We start from the raw sequence: 17,672 nt of genomic DNA, 5'->3' as shown, positions 1-17,672 counted from the left end.
AAATAGATATTAATGTGCCATATTAAGAAATTATTTAAAGTTATACAAGTGGGGATTTTGAATAATTTATAATTCGTTTGCTTTGAAATAACAAAAATGTTAGCCAGATTTTTGAACCTGCATACTTGGATTTATTGATTTTATCTCAATTTCAATGACATTTGAAGATCATAAATATTAAAATTAATTTTTGCCTAGCACAAAGTGCTACATATAAAATGATTCAGGTAAAGTACGCTCAGCAGTAGAGTTTAACAGCCACCATTTCAGTCAGTAACAAAACGATCCACAACAAAAGCTGCCCATTTCAACAAGGCAAAAAAACCACCGTTTTCAAAACGTTTCGGTTTGTTTCAGTTGAACATTCCTTTTTCCGCCAGCGGGTGCGGAGCGGCAAAAGCAGGACCACAAGCAATTAAAACTCGCGTTTCGGTGTGGTCACTCGGCCACGCAGACAGGAAAGCGGGCGCACCTGTGAATAATTCAGCGCCGAAAGCCGTCGGCAGACAGCAGCCAGCTTTTCCGCGCTCACCTTTGTGCTCGCGCTCGCTCTCTCTATGCCGTTGTAATCATAAACACGTACATATATGTCGGGCAATCAATAATGCTGGGCAAACACGAAAAGGTCATGCAGATGCAGAGCGCAGCATACCGAAGTTTGTCGGTTTCTTCGCGGTGGGCTTCCGGCCTCGAACGGGGCAGGACATCTCTCAAATTGGAGCGTCGACAAACAACAGGAGGTCAATAAAAGCCATACCCTGTTTATCACCGAGCAAATAATAGCCGCCTCCAGCTCACAGAGAGGATTCCAATCTAGAGTGAGAAAGGTATGGGTGCCTGCCTTTCTACGGCTCGGTAGCCGCACGAATTTGCAGCTGGTCGAATTAAACGTCAATCTCCCGGCTCCAATTTCAGGCAGCAGGTAAATTTAGTTCCTGTTTCATTGGCCTGTTGCGCTAGACACAATCCAGGCTCAAACTTTGAACGGCGCAGGTGTACAGAGGTATACATTATAAATTAAATCGATAAAATTAGTTTGTAAGGTTTAAAAAAATGATAGCAACTCAAGATTTTATTTGAAGAATCATCAGCTACAAACTACCAGCGGAATTTTTTCTAGTGTTTCTTAAAAAGTAGCTTCAAGGTATTGAAGTAGAACCATAAAGTTCTGCAAATCCATTGCTTGCGTGATGTCTCGATGTTTATTAAATATTTTGATGCTTTCTAATTCCATGATATTTACTATATCTATGAAATATTTGCACGAGAATTCTCTTTTAAACAGTAAATTTTAATAATTAGAAAAAGTTAATGTAGTAGTAGCCAGGAAATTTTGTTTCATTGTAGACCACAAGTTGGCTAAAAGTAGGAAATGGAAATAAACATCACTATTCATTTTCGCATGGTTTAACAGAGTGAATGACAGCTTTCGCTTCTGTGCATTTAGAGCTCCATTGATTTTCCCAATTGCCGCCGCTTTGCTGTCCCGCTAAATATTCCATGTTTGTATAGTGCGGCTTCCACTAATGAACGGATTTTATGCGGTTGTTTCGTTCTGATTCGAGTGAACGAAATACACAGTTGGACAAACATGAAAAAACAGTACCGGTTACCAGCAACATTTTACTCACAATTATCCTCACTGATTGGCACTGCGATCTCAATTTATTTGTACAAGAAGATAAACAAATATTTTAATTAGCTTTTGCTCTCATTTCTAAATAGAATATTGTGTTATAATGTAGCATATTATATCTGACGCTATGATATATCTATAGCAATGAACTTCCTTTTGGCAGTCTTCAAATTTCAATACCTTTAAGAGAAAATTTAAATATAGAATAGCATTCAAAAAAGAAGAACAAAAATGTGGAGAATATAGATAGGCATAAAAAGTTCAAAGTTCCAGTCAGTGAACGGTAATGATTTTCGTCATTCCTCACATACCAAAGCGGCTGCAGACGGTGAAGATAAATGTTGATTTAGAGCAAAATTTTTGATGAGTCGTGCGTGGCTCGTTTCTTTGCTTTTTCGATATATAGACACTCAGCAAAATAAACGATGCAACCGGTCGTCGGAAAAGCGAGCAAGAGAGAGGAAAACGTAATAAATGTGCGGGCTGCTAGGAGCGTCCCTTTTCAATTCGCCAGCATGCTGCCAGATTGGCATCATCTGTGCGTCGACGACGCATTCAGCACTATTTGCGGCCCTTCGTTCGACCCGACTTCTTGTCATTCGAGACGAGCCCCAGTGACCGACGACCGCTCTCCACTTACTCCAGCAGCAGCTGATTTTTGTCATTAGGGAGAGAAACTGCTCAGGTGCTCGGCCTCTCTCCATCTCTCAGGAAACTTTCCGCTGGCTTTTCAGACGTTAATGATTCACTGCAAAAGCTCACGAACAAGTTTTGATTGCTTCCCTTTTCATCGCGATGAATCAAGCTAATATTGTGAGAAAATTCGACAAAGACCTGATAAAGACTGACTTTTGAATTACTAATAGAAAATTGGATATCAATCAGATCGTGTCCACCTAGCCACCTTGAGATGAAATCAGAGTTTATAGTAGGAAAACTCCGTGTTGGATTAAGTTGTATTTAAGAGATTGAGGCCACATTTCATCAGATCATTAAAGCAGTAGCTTTAAAAACGTCAAATTTGTAGAAAGCGATATAGCAATTTAATATGTGTGAAAGTCCCTCGTGGATTATAGAGGCACGATTAATAGCATAGGAAAAAACTCTTTCGACAAACATTTTCAGCATGAAAGCCAAAGCATAAATTTGAAAATCTAAAATCAAGTCTTAATGCAATCAAATTATTTTTCGCAGTGTTTGCTGCGATAGCTTCTTGAGCACATACATTTTAAATAGCGCTTTGTTATGCTGTAATTCGCACGCGACACTAACAGCTCTAGTGTAATAGCAAACAGTGCTTTTGAAAACAAAGGGAAAGTATAACCAAGTTTTAATTATTTTTCTTGCAACGGCACGCGCGCACCTTTGCCCTCATTGTGAACCTCTGTGCGGGTATTTTGAGGCGTGTCTTGTAATTAAGCCTCTTCACGCATGACTCGCGCGCAGCCAATTAAAAGTGCACGCACACTCGCATCTAAATTACGCGTAAATTGGGCAACGATCCAAGTTTTCGTCAACGATCGTGAATAATTAATCGCAAAATTTCTTGTCCAATATAAATGCGATGCATTCAAATCCACTGTTAATTCCGAGCAGAAAATCGTCTCTTTTGAGCAACTAGTGTTTGCTGTCAAAAATAAGACAACTTTTCAAAGTTGTCCATTGTCCAATAACTCTGGGAAATTTTAGAAATAGAGCTGATTTGCTAAGAATTTATTGGATGCCTGAAGTGAGAATCTAACAAGCGATTAATTGATAAACAATTCAGCTGTGTCTGTTCATTTGATTATCAACATGATTTTGATTAATCAATCTGGAATAGTTATAATGTATAGGAATGCATTGCGATTACCTGCAGATCAATTTTATCATTCTGTAAAGTGAACCATACAATGGTGAGAAAATATCTCAACAACCGTCGCATTTTGACAAAAGAAATCTTCGCGATTACCGTCGTAATAGAAGCCTATTTTGAACCTTTTTTTCAATGCTAAAAATGGCACAATGCGTAATGGACTCACCGATTTCGCAGTGCGTGCCGGTTCTTCCAAGGGGACACTGGCAGCGTTGCTGTCTACGGCCCCCGGGAGCGGTGACGTCGAGGCAAAGGCCGACGCCGCACTCGAGCAGGCACTGCGGAGCGGCCGTCGAGGTGGTCGACGTCACGAACTGCACCCGCTCTGGTGGAGCGGACGGCTCCTCGTCCACCACCGAGGGCGGCGTCTGGCCCGCGGCGGCCAGGTCGTTGTTCAGGTCATTTCCCAGGTCCAAGTGGGCTGATATCGATGCGTCCCGCGAGTACAGAATGTCCTCCTGCTCCCTGTCCACCTCATCTGGCAGCACTTGGGACGAAATCTCCAACTCTATGCTTGGCTCGGCGGTTGTGTTCAATTCTGGAACACAATTTAAAAATTCATTTAAAAAGGTTTTGATATCGGATATTATATGAATTACATATGGGACTAGGAAAATGGATCATAATACTGTTGATGAGTAGAACTAAAATTTCCCCAAAAATTTTTATATTTTTAACCATAAAATTTCGCGCATTCACACAAATTTTTAACCGAAATTACTTTAATCATAAATGTTTACCGGCATTCAGTTCACTTATTTCATATATTCATTATTTATAATACATTAATTCCAGTTTAAATTGCCGATGTTCATTTATCAAACTATTCTGTGGTAATTAATACTGATACATTTGCTTAGTTAATCATGACGTAAAGTGTATAATATATTATATATGCCGGTTCCTCGTGTATTTAATAAAATCCGAAAGCCCTCTCTGCTTTCGTGCCACCCGCACAAGACGGTTATTTTATTCCCCTCACCCGGTTCCGTCTGGCATGACGGAGGCCAACCCTTTGGACTCCCCTGACCTGCCCAGTTGCTCGTGAGCCGCGGCTATAAAGTTGGCCCAGCCGCCTTTTCACGCCTTTCTTTCCCATCTGTAACAAAATAGGTCTACCTAACTTGGGCCGTCGGACGCACGGAGTTACTCTGGAACCCATTTATCCTTTGGTACCGCGTTTAAATGACTGGCACAAACTAGCAGTTGACAGCAAACTCGACAGATAACAGATAAGTCATTTGTCATCCCACGCCGTATAACTATTATTCACAAAATTAAAACCGCAAATTGTTTTAAAAGGATGTTCCAAATTCGGAAAATCGAATAATTTTTATGAGAAGACCAAGTTGAAAAGTTACATTACGTTTTATGGCATCGTTTTAGCAGACTATTGTTGCGTCTGCCAGTGACACCCCCTCATTTTCGACGCATATCCATCACAATGCAACATAATCGACCCTCCATGCTGCAAGCTTCAAATATAAATATGCGAAATTGCAGCTGCCACCGCCTTTCTTTTAATATCACTAATGGTTGCTGCGCCAGCATTCCACTCGTCGGCTCAGTCGGCGCCGGAAAAATACGTTTTCGATGGGAAAAAACCGTCTCGTCATCCCCGATCGTGACTACAACGCACGCGTAAAAGTATAAGCCAGCGAGCATTGACACTTTGAGTGGGATGATAAATGGCATCTTTGTCGCATGTATGCGGTAAGAGATGAGAATCGCTGCGGTGAGTATTCTACACACTCGCCTAGCAGGAAAATGGATTTCATCTCAAAGTATGCTAAATAATGACGCTTTGTTCTGAACTTCTGATGCATTTCTTGTATTTCAAAAGGCTGAGCAAATTGATTTTGTCCTTGCTATATGAGGAAAATATACAGGTTGCTGCAGACAGGCAATGAACAAACAAAGAGAAGCATATTTCTTGATTGTTGATGATACTAAATCCCTTGCGCAAAACAAGTTTTCTTCACAAAGTTTACCACGTCCAGCGGGTTTCCAGGAGAAAATGAAAAATAAATGTCTTGAGAAACTTTTAACGCAGCCTCTTTCCATCCTAACAGTAAATTTTGGCGCAGTGTGTGTGTTTGCTAGAGTGTTGTTCTACTTGCAATTAGTCTGAGCGTTTTTGCCCGACCTGCAGGAGCAGCCACGTGCAATTATTGTCAGCGGGAGCTGGTGCATGAATAAGCAACGACTCGCGCTCGGCGACTAATGCAACATTTCCATTACATCAACGTGGCCTCACCTGTGGTCACAACGAGATGTGTTTGTACTTGGCAGCGTGCGAGTTCTAAACGCCAGGGACAGTTGTACGCCTGGTATAAATCAAGGGAGCCGGAGAGCGTTAGTACCGCACAGGTGTGCTTCTGTTAGATAGTGAGCTGCTGGCTGAACATTTGCCAAATTTTGGCAACCTGCTCGGTTCCGCTGGCGATCCTCCTATTTAGTGCCGAGGTATTGTAAATATACCATTGACGAACAAAACAAGTATTTGGCTACTATTATACTAATGGTACGAGAACCTAGTTATACCAGTTCAAAATATAGCAACATTTTTTATTTGGTGCTTGTCTCTCGACCTAGCGACTTTTTAGATAGTCATAAGAAATAATGCTCTGCCTTTATGTGGCAGATTTAATTTAAAATAGACCATCAGGAATATGATTGATTTAATGTCTTCCAAGGTTAAGACGGTATTTCTACCATCAAGTCCTGTTTTAGAAATTAATCGTTTTCTTAGAAATTGTAATTGCTGCATTGCATATTTAATTTTTTATGCAACTTAATAACAATATAAAAATTTATTTGATTTCACAAAATTGAAATTATTGACTTGATTGGCTTTGCAACGATTTATTTTCTGACTATCTTCCCAGTTGACAAATTAAAAGCCAATTCACAACTACCATTCATTTGAAAAAAGTCGCCCACGTATTAGCAAAACCACCAGCATCGATTGCTCGGTCGATTCGCCCACCCAAACACACGCAATATTGTTGATTACCCTATGTACAGGCGCTGTTTCAAGCTAGCTTGTTCTCTGGACAAACAAAACACTACAGCCAGAATAAACAAATGAGAGCAAACAACGCTGACGAGAAATAATAATTTATTTGGCGAGCAATCATCATCATGTGACGTTGTGGAAATAATGAAATTACACGCTCCCCAGATGATGTGCAATTTTTTTATTCACAACGCTGATTTCATCATCAAGCATTCACTTGTTGGCGTTTCGGTTTTACTCTCGCAGCGTAGAGCAGAGAATAAATCTCCACTTTGCAGGCGGACAGCTTGTAAATTAAAAGTCTGTGCTAATTTATGGCTCTTGTCCCTGTTGTTGCCAGCAGGAAAACAATATGCTCTCCGTGGCTAATTCCGTTGCTCGCTCGTGCAGATTTTCGTAATGTAAACATTCGTATTCGAGAATGAATCTGCTTTGCCGCGGGTTGCGTGCTCAAAAGCACTTTCATTGTGACGTGCACGGCACAGGAGCACTTGTAACGTTAATTTATTTTCTGCATATTTTAGAGCACAGTAATTTGCACGGAAATGGGTTATCTCCATTGCACGTGGGAATATTTTGACCAAAATTAGTGTACTTGTTTAGCTCAACAAATATATCGTGTATTCTTTGAAAATGTACAGAAAAAGGAAAACCAGAAATAATGCCTAAAAACAATTGAATGCTATGGTGTTATATCACGCTACTGTTTTTCTTTATTGATGTATATATATTATGAAACCTGATCACTAAATACTTGAAGTACATTTTTTTAAATAATGGATGCCTAAACCATAATAAAAGACAAATACAATTAAAAAATTGCATTGTATGAGATATGTCTGTTGTAAACTTTCATGGTACATAAATTATTTATTCAATATTCATACTATGTTCATATCGTTCATATACTAGCTGACCAATAAAAATTGTTGGAATAATGTTCAAATTATATATCTAAATGACAAGTAGGAACTTAATGAATGCGCAAAAAAGATCAAACGCTGCAAATAACTGCACTATGAGGACAGCTTGTCAGCGTATGCAACCTGCACAACAGGTCACTTTTACTCCCCTCCTGTCGCAGCACCGATTGTCGTATTCACTTGCCCTGCAACAGCCGAGACGACACGAGTGTCTAAACTAATACGCAAAGTTATCTCACGCCTGAAGTACTTTTTAATGAGAGTAGTGATTTTAAACTTCGTGTGAATTTATTAGTTATATGGGTGTGAATTGTATATTTATAACTAGTTCGCCCTTTCCAGCTCTCGCAACACTCGTGTTCGTAAAGCTGTTGCCTGAGGGCGCCATAAGAGGGAGTGCAAATTAATAACGATTTGAACCCGAGGGTGAGCGCATTTTAATTTCTTGATGATAAAAAGACCGCAGTCACGACGGCACAATTATAAAATGTTCACATAAAAAGCGAGCAAAAAATGACTTGGAACTTGAACTCGCAAAAGGAGTAGGATTTCGTTAAGGCACAGCAAGCTATCACGGATCTCCTGCAAGTCACAGGATGATTTCCGATTCCGCTAGCTCAAAATATTTTCACTCCGCACAGCGTGCCAATAACGGAATTGACCAAACACGCCGATAAAGCACGTTATATATAAATTTTAGCGTGTGTACACAGCTTGCCCAGCATGGACGAGGCGATAGTCGAGCACACAATAAAGTACAAAACAGCAGCAACGAGCGTTTTGCCAGTACACAACATACAAAAAGCCAACAAGGAGGGAGGGGCACGTGCTGCAAATTTATGATGGCGAAATCTAATTTCGGCTGAAAAGAGAGAGCCAGCCTGCTGCATTGGCATGCTCGGTGCATGTGCTGCGCCGGGCTGTCTGCAATCATCGATTCCGGCCTGAGTTATGTGCTTATTATTTTCCCTTATCTGGCGGACGCCGCCGTAAATCTCGAGACTCCTTGTGAGAGCGAGAGAACACACACTGAGACTCCTCGGCCCGCTCGGGGGTGGGCTCAGTAACCGTTCGCGCCCCTAGCGCGCGAGTCTGCCGAGAAATCGTGCGGCTTTTGCACTCCTCGCACGGCAGGGGCGCTTCAGGAAGATACCACAGTTTGCCAACAAACCAAAGAAAAATTTGCATCAAATGATTTAAATGGCTGATTAGTTATTGAACGGAAATAATCTTTTTTATTTTTATTAGATCTGATCAATATAGTAAAAATTGTAAATTAATTAACCCATAGTCGGATAAAAATAATTTTAAAAATTGTCCACGTTGCCGAGCTATACAGCTCAGGGGCAATTTTAAATAGCAAATACAGATTTACAATTAAATTGCATTAAATTTAAAACTTCAGAATAGCTAAATCTATCTTGTGTTAAGGCAGTTTAATTTGAAATGTGTGAAATAAAAAAACTGAACAATAATTGAATTCACTACTATACATATTCTAACCTTCCATAGTTGTTTTTCACACGAAACACGGTTCTTTTAGCTAACGTCTCCGCCACTGGATCCTAACGTCATCCATTATTACACTGACTGCTGGAAACAGCGTCTTTTGGAAAACAGCGAGACGCCGCAATGAATACAAAAAGGCTCTCGCGAGTGTCTGCGGAGGAAAAAGGCGAGGTGTAATACCAGTCGGCTTTGCCAGGGCCAGGGACGTGCCACCCTGCGCTAATAACTCACACAAAACCGCGCAAAAAGCGGGAGATTCACGTGAAATTAGACAGCAAAAGCCTGTTCACTGGTGCAAGTGTTCTCTATGAGATATTAAACGATGAATATTTCAGCTGTGTGTAGACAAGTTGAATATTAATAGGCAATGCTACTTAAAATGTCTTTCAATAAATCGAGCTCTCGTTTAAACCCCTTAATGATAGAGGATCATTAAAACAACATTTCTTGGGGTAATTAATCACGCATTAAAATAATTAACAATTTATCGTAATAATGCAAAGACTTTCAAACATAATTTTTCTGCAAACAATTAACTCTGGTTTTAAAATTTTCTATTCAAGACAAAAAGGGTTGCTTCTTATGTGAGCGTGTGAATATTTAACTGCAAAAATTACACATTCTTTCTTGTGTGCTTTATGTCCCTATTTCCTTCACTCTTTTAGTCCATAAAACAAAATATCTCCATAAAAAGTTCAGATATGAAATTTTATAATGGTATTTAAACAAAAGAAGAGAAATAGTAACAATTTATTCTAGAAAGTGAACCGCTGATATTTTACAACCGAATTTTCAAGTCTTCATCAAAAAGGAAAAATTAACTAATTAATGCGTTTTTCATGCCATTTGTATCGCTCTTCTATCGCATGGAAGTCATTTTATGCAAATATAGAATTCCGTGTGGCTGAGAACTCAAGGACGGACCAATTTACGTGCCATTTCCACTATAAGTCTGTTCCATTTTTAATATTTCTGGCTGTGGCGCCCTGTGCAGTGTGCACGCGCAGCAGTGTCGTTCTCCGTTTTAATGGCCGCTTAATGTCACCGCGTGAATAATTTATTGCGAGTTTATGGTTGCCTCGCGCCTTTTGCTCGATCCCCAGAAAATTTTGGTCGCAAAGTGCACGTGAAACAATACAATATTTGTAAGGATGAATGATAGCACCACGTTAAAAATTATTGCGGCAAGGGGTGACCACTGTTAAAAGGTGCACTCAAAGCTCTAAAAACAACATTTTTCCATAAATGCTAAAATATTCGAGGAAATTTCAAGTTGAGAATAGTTTTTAATAGAAATTTATCCCGGAATTCATACATGATGCTGAAATTCATATATTCTAGACTAATTTTGGCGTTACAAAAGCAGTCTCTTAAATTAAAGAGATCGTCAGACGTGCATTCGTATGGTGGAATACGACAAAATATTAATTAGTCTGACCGACCAAGAGAAATTACATGTGATGTGCTGACGTCAAACGCTTTCAGGGCCACAATAAAAACAGATTGCCATTGACGCACACACAAAACTCTGTAAATTGAGCGTAAAAAGAAACCGCTGAATGTGCCGCATGCGGTCCTAATTCAAGCGCAGTCGGTATCTTGGAAAACGGACCAATTTCGCGAGAGATTGAAAGGCAGCAGCTGATTCTTTTCTCGGCCAGCAGATGAGATCGGTGTAGGTAATCTCTGGCCAGGCTCATCCTGGCTCAATTAGTGCTGGAGCGCCATCTTTTCTGCCGGCGCGAGATAATGGCACGTCAGGGGCAAACTGTGCCCTAAAGTTGGAGCGGCTGGCTGGCTGGTAATAGCTGCTGCTGCGGTTCTGACCCAATCAAGATGAAATACAGTCTGCAGCCGGCGAAACATTCTTCTTGCTCACTCCTGGCGCCGCAAAGTCAGATCGGTCTGTTTCGCTCTTTCCACTCACGCACTCCACAACTAACTGCTTCTTCATTTGTGTTCTCTAACAAACTACCATGTAAAATAACATAGCTAAGAGGGTAGTATTAAAATTCTTTCCACATTTGGATGCAACTTTTCAACTTTACATAGAAAAACATAATTTAAGTTTAGTGTTTGACGATGTTTTCAACATAAAGTCGTTTTGTCTGTTTTAACTAATAAGAAAGTATAGTTGAAAAATACGCGCACCCAAAAGAAGATCTTCATATGGTTATTTGGCTCCAAAAAACTATTTTTATATGCTCAATACATTTTTTAGTCTAAAAAATATGTGTTTTTGATGCTATTGTACTTTTACTAGGTTTTGGAGTGTTAAAAGTTGCCACAAGGAAGGCAGCATTTTACGACCATTTCAAAATCGATGGTAGCTTTGCGTCATTTCGCCAAAGACAAACGGGGACAAAAAATTGTGCAACAAACGATAACACTTTAGAACACGTAATGGAGTCATTAAAATATGAGGGAGGACCGCTTTCAAAACAGATTTAGCGTGTCATTAAGGGCCATCACCACGCAGCTTTCGCACTTCACACAGACGTACATTTTTGACGGAGGCAGAAAATACGAGCACCGCTGTCCGAGCACCCTTTTAAATGCGCATGAAACACTCACTAGGCAGTTTTAGTCCATTTAGCATGTGATAATCTTGGCGAACGCGTATCCGGAAACTCATTTTATACGTAGACACAATATTGGAGCGTTCTTAGTTACAATAAAAGTTTGATTTCTTCATAAGTAATTCCGGACTCATACTATTTCATTTAAGTTAATTTAACAATTTTGGATGGAGTAAGATAATTTTATGGATTATGCTTCCTTCTAATGGCATCCCGTGTGTCAGTTCTAACAATAAGATTGAATTCACCCCCACACGATTTTAATTATTTTTATATAAAATTAAAAGCTTTTTTCTCAATGGGAGAAAATAAATTTCACGGCAATTTGCCATTAAAATCCTCTTGATTTGGGAGCAGTTAGCGACCTTCAAGCAGACACACCCATTCTAGAAATATTTTCGTGATGTTTGGAGCAATTCCTCACTCTTTGAAAATAGCTCATCATATAAGAACGGATGGAATTATTTGGCTTAGTTTAATTTTTGTAAAGGAATTTCTATCACAAGGAGATTTGAGTTGCGGGGTGGCCGATTTCGTTGCTCGTTTCTCATTCCGTTTGCACTCTGGAATGAGTGTAGGCGGACGTTTTTAACGATAACCGATTTAATCCTCTGCAACTTATACTATGGCTATGAATTTTGTTTTGAATGTAAAGTACTGCTGATGATGACTGCGTCCGAAATAGCTGTCCGGTACGAGAACGTGTGATGCTTATTATACAATTTTTCGACTTTTTTACCCTCCATGCCTGATTTTTTGCTTGTGAAAGTAGTCATTGTAAAAACAGTAGAAAAAATATACGATTTTTGTCTCTCCATATAACATTTTAATAAAACTAGCTGGTTTAGCTTCCATCTTTCGTATTGCGACACCCTGAATCATTGGACTAGTTTGTAAAATATTTGTTTTTACGTGGCCCTAACTGACTTGAAGGTCGAATTTCCGCAGCCTTATGGTAAAAATAAGCATGAGGAATAAACGCTATGACTCCAAATCTAAAATAAAAATGGGGTAAGGGAAAACTCATTTTTTATCCAATTTAGGTTGCATCATTCCAAAATTTGGTTTTCATCAAGTCTTTTTATTAAAGATATAAATATCTTTAACGACTCTTTGTGTGAGTGACTTTTCTGACTCTGTTTCACAAAAATCAACTAGAGAGCGTGAGTTGCGGCTTGGGAACGAAGTAATCGCGTGATCTGGTGCGGCCAGAATGCAGCAGCAAGCACATCCAAGTCAAATGTATAATAAATTCGATCAACGTGACTCAAATAACAGTTGGAGAGAGAGCAAAGCAGACAGAGGGAGAGCAGCAGAAATCGTAGAGGCGGTTTAATAAATCCCTTCGTGCTCGCAAGTCAATTTATTATGTCAGCCGCGAGATATTGATCTGTCTCTTTGGTCGAGAAACGAGAAGAGTTATTGCGCACATCATTGTTTTTCCTCTGTTGGTTACTTCGCGTGTAAAACCAACACTCATTTAATTTCGTGTTACAACATGATACCTTCACAAAATGTTCAATAATTTCGATGAAACTTCAACCAGTATTTACCTGCTGTTTAAAATATAAAATAATGAATGTGACCATTGGTTGAATTTCAATTGTAAACTGGGAATATTTTATACACTTAGCTCAATTCAATTCTGTTTATTTCTCCATCACAGCTGCTTCACACTAATGAACTAAATTCTATTTGAGATAAAGTTTATTGATATTTACAGTCTAGCATTGTTTGCTTTTTCCTAGTATATGTCTACCAGCAGAATATGAACTCAAGGTCCGATGGCAAATCACCAAGTTTGCCGCAGTTCGACATGCAAATTACTTTTGTACGAATAAACAATGCAAGCATGTACACGAGAGGAGTGTGAGCGATGAGATTCATGTGTTTGTTGTTGTTTTGCGCCAGCACACGCGCAGTCATTGCCAATGCAAATTCGAGATGAAAGCTTATTTGTTTGTGGCGGCGGGCCGGGCCAATAAAAATGTCTCGCTGCTTTATTCTCCAGATTTGCACACGAATCGCTATTCGGTTCAACGCAGCACGTCCCTCGGCTTTTTATAAGTAGCAAGTTTTGCACCCGACACAAAACTTTTCGCTTCCCTTTCTTCTTTATTTCCACCTTCTTTTTTTTCAGTCGTAGACGAAAACGAGATAAAACTTTTCCGTTTTTCCCCAGCGGACGCGCAGTGGAAAGCATCAAAGATTGATATTCAGTGTGAAAAAATGTATTTTTCACCAATGTCCGTAAATTTACCTTGGCAGCTGTAGCCATTGGGAAGCAGGATAAATCCTGACCTGCAGTCGCACTCAAACATGCCGTCGTGTAGCTCAAAACACACGTGTTCGCAGGGGTTGTCTGAGTCGCATTTTCCTGAAACCAAACAGGACACAATTTTATTTAATGGAATACAATCAAGAAGTTTTGGAATGCGTCAAACAATAAACTCAGCAGATGTTCGGAAAAATCGATGAACTATTTTATCCTGCAGGATGTATTTATTTTGATTAAATTAATGACCAACGATAATTATATAATCCTTTCCTAATCCATTTTTCCAAAGTACTGAAAATTGTGTTTCAAAATATTGATGAATGTTACGGGTATAGACTTCCTTAAAAACTTCCGATGAGTGACTGGGTCTACGACCAGGATAATGTTCAATTTCGCAAAGAAAAAACTCTTTGCATACTGTCAATCACTACGGAAGCGAAGTGAAAATTCTTATTACGTTAGCAAAGCTCAGTTATTGCGCATTTTCCACCACAAACTCAGCTTGACTTGCTCTAATGTAGAAAAAATATGTATAAGTCAGCAAAAGGGCACGTCTAGAAAATGCTCTTTACACTTGTATGCTCATTCCCGGGAGCAATCCTTCAACTGCAGAGAGCGTGCACCTTATTAGAAAATGAGCAAGAGCGATCGCGAGTAGAAGAAATCTAGTTGGCTTTTAATTTTGCTGCACAAGCACATAAAAAGCGCCGAGTTGGTTTTTTCAACTTGGTGGTACTATTTTTCCAGGCTGAAGGGCGCGCATAGGATTAAAAAATGATGCTGCGCAGCGTGGTTAATTATTAAATTCTAATTACTCCTGCGTTTTAAATGTGCACACACATCCAAAGGCTGCCAAGTGCACTCGTTTTACGCGCAAGCGGCTGCGGGTTAACGGTTCACTACTTTTTACGTTTTTGCAAGGTGCAAATAATAAAGGGTTCGAGATTGCAGTAGCTAAAATGTTAAAATTTAGAATCCGCGTAGATTGCTGTTCTGGTGAATTTTTCTTTCCATTTTCACCACAACTTCTTGGTAGTTGCCGGAGTATATTTACTTGACCGTACTAGGGGACAGGGTCAGTGACGTTCTTATCCCACGGTGGCACTGCCCCCTAACAATAAGTTAATCAAATTTCGTTAATTTCTTTTAGAGTGGCGAGCATTTTATATTATATACACTATATAAAACTAATTTCGTAAACTAAAGGTCGTCCTTGTGGTCAAAACTTGTCAACTTTGGATTATTTGATTTTAATTGATTTTACAATTAGTTTTCCCATAGGCGGTTAACAAGGAAATTGGAATTGGAATCGAACTTTATTTGCTTATTCCTTCGGTACAACGTTGTAATATCATCTGTGCTGTCCGAAAATTTGCAAACATGCCAAAAATTACAAATAAATTAATCAAATATTTGATGCATTTAAAATTAGGAAGGACAATACCCACAATGAGTTTGTTTAAGAGAACAGCAAAAAGTTGTAAATATTGATACAAACGATTGTAGACTTTGTGTTGCACGCATAATTGCGTTTAATAAAACATTAATTCGCAATATATGTTGAACAAATATTTAAAAATATCACACGCTCTAACACTGTACAGCAGCTGTTTCGGCCTCGTCGGCATCAGCAGCATTACTTTATCCCCGTTTATCCCCACAACAAAAATTCATAGCCACAGTATTGGATGAAGAGAATTTTGAACCACCGATCGTTGAAAACGTCCGCCTACACTCATCTCTCAAGCCACAATGTTCCAGCGCGAAACTGGCCAAACAAACGCCTTCATGCTTGCGCGCCAATCTCTGGGCACGGGTGAATAATTTCTGCCCGCAAATCACTTTCGCGAAGTGCTGACGCATTGAAAAAGTCGTCCGCGTGACATAACTCGCGCTCAAGTGGTCTCGGAATAGGGACAAATGTTGCGCTGGAGTTGCAGCCCAAGCAAGGGTGGCCGGCCACTTTTTCTGCCTCATCGAGCACTCAACTTGGCTGGCTTTTATCCTCGATGGGATCAAGTCTGCGCCGCTTTTATCCTCCTCTCCCCATCGATTCGCTCTGCCCTCGTACACGCTCTGCAGGCAATAAAAGTGCACGCATGCACCTCGCAACACAAATCCCAGACGCGCATAACGCGAGCTCTTCTCTGGCCGGGGATTATCGTTTTATATTTTCACTGTGGGTTTCCGAATTTGTCTAGACTGGACATTTGGCTTAAATTACGTAAATTTTCCACAAGCAAACCAGGGAAATGATCATATTGTAAAATTAAGCAAGTTGTTCAAAATATTGAACTACGCAAATTGCTATTGAAATTTCTGATTGATGGATCAAATTTAAATTGTTTATATAAATAATAAAATATTGTATTCATTTCTTCAATGGCAAGGTTAAGCTGAGCACAATAAATCAATTCAAAGTAATTTGTTTTAAGCAATATTCTGATATTATTTCTGCATTCAATTTTGTCTCGCGCAACCAGGAGTATGCGACGATGAGGAGGCAATGTGGTTTTCATTTCCAGTCGGGACAGTGCTGTCCACCCTTCGCCGCTGCTTAGAAATAAATGGGCCCGTTGGTCGCTCTTTCCGCTCTTTTGAATGGCCCCATTAGTTGGACCGTATAGGTCTCAGAAATGGTTTACCAAAGTGACAGAGAATATGGAAGCGAAAGATTGGAATCGGGAAAATGTATGGAAAATAACCGAATATCTTTATACTAGTAAAATATCATTTTTTACTTACTGAAACTAAAATGATAAAACATTAATTTACAAAAAGGACAAAAAGTAATATGACTATTATATTTTTCAATTGCAATCAAAATTAAACCAGCATTTCTTCCAAAATTTCAATGTCCTGATGTGTATGTTTCATGAATAAGTAAAAATGGCGAGAAGCTTTTGAAAAGAATCGTTTTCAGCGAGACGGAACTGTAACAGGTCACAAGAGTTATTATGGCTATGGTGATGCAAGCGAAATACTCGAGAGTCTAAAAGCTGGCGGTGAAAAATGAAGTGCTACTTACACATCTTTGCTCGCCAGACGAGTTCCGCCGTCGCGGGGCGTTCATAATTTTAATCTGGCGGCACAAGATTAAGCGTCAAAATTGCCAACTTGCATCTCATCGCTCACCTTCCGACTCGTTTTCGAGTCTCATCTACACTCCTGCGATTATAAATTAAAAAGATGGAAACTTTTCCAACAACGGAATGGAGAGCCGAACCTTCTTCCAGATATGGTTGCCACACTCCTTGCATGACGTCAAGTTTCCAACGCGTGTTATTGGGAAAATCATGTTTAGCTTTGGACTTTCAAATTTTACAAAATGTGTTAGTGAAGTAATTATACAACTGCCAAAAGATGGTTGTGTCTCTCCTTTAGAGAATATCTGGTTTTGGTTCAACTCGATGGTTTGTGGTAACCACACTCGCAGGGTTAACAGGGTGCAGTCGGGAGGGCGACGAATCGCATCTAAATGCAAATTTCGTAATGAAAGATAGATGATATGGCGCGTCACGAGCTTCAATAAATGCAGCAATGGCGCTTTAACGAGTTCATTAAATCCGGCGTCGACGTCGTTTCCGCGACGACGACGGTGACGATGGCGTCGGATTTAATATTATACTCTATTTACAGCCGTGAGCACTTCGATTAGCTGTGAGAGCGAGAGCGCTTTTCATGCATGCACGCGTTTAAATTAATTACTTAACAACCTCATATAATAACGATACCGCGATGGATAAATGTGTACATTAGTTTAATTTAATTTCAATGCAGTTGTTTGTCTTCGGCTGAACATAAACCTCACGAGGACCACTGAAATTATTGATTTATGCAAAGCTTCTCGCTGTTACTAATTAGAAAAATATT

At 39.6% G+C, this 17,672-nt stretch overlaps 1 protein-coding gene across 1 annotated transcript in view; it reads right to left on the bottom strand.

Annotated features, from left to right (window-relative positions):
- Positions 1 to 17,672, bottom strand: part of LOC135936973 (pikachurin-like) — a 97,115-nt gene that overhangs the window by 24,813 nt on the left and 54,630 nt on the right. Inside the window, exons 2-3 of the mRNA XM_065480001.1 lie at positions 13,782 to 13,898; positions 3,658 to 4,029 (exon numbers count right to left, since the gene is read on the bottom strand). Of these exons, the coding sequence (XP_065336073.1) occupies positions 3,658 to 4,029; positions 13,782 to 13,898 (489 nt within the window). The remainder of the gene's footprint in view (positions 1 to 3,657; positions 4,030 to 13,781; positions 13,899 to 17,672) is intronic.

This window comes from Cloeon dipterum, chromosome 1 (genome assembly GCF_949628265.1).
Source record: "Cloeon dipterum chromosome 1, ieCloDipt1.1, whole genome shotgun sequence".
NCBI classification, from domain to species: Eukaryota; Metazoa; Arthropoda; class Insecta; order Ephemeroptera; family Baetidae; genus Cloeon; species Cloeon dipterum.
Note: the sequence above shows the minus strand (reverse complement) of the source record. Positions and strands in the feature narration are given on the sequence as shown.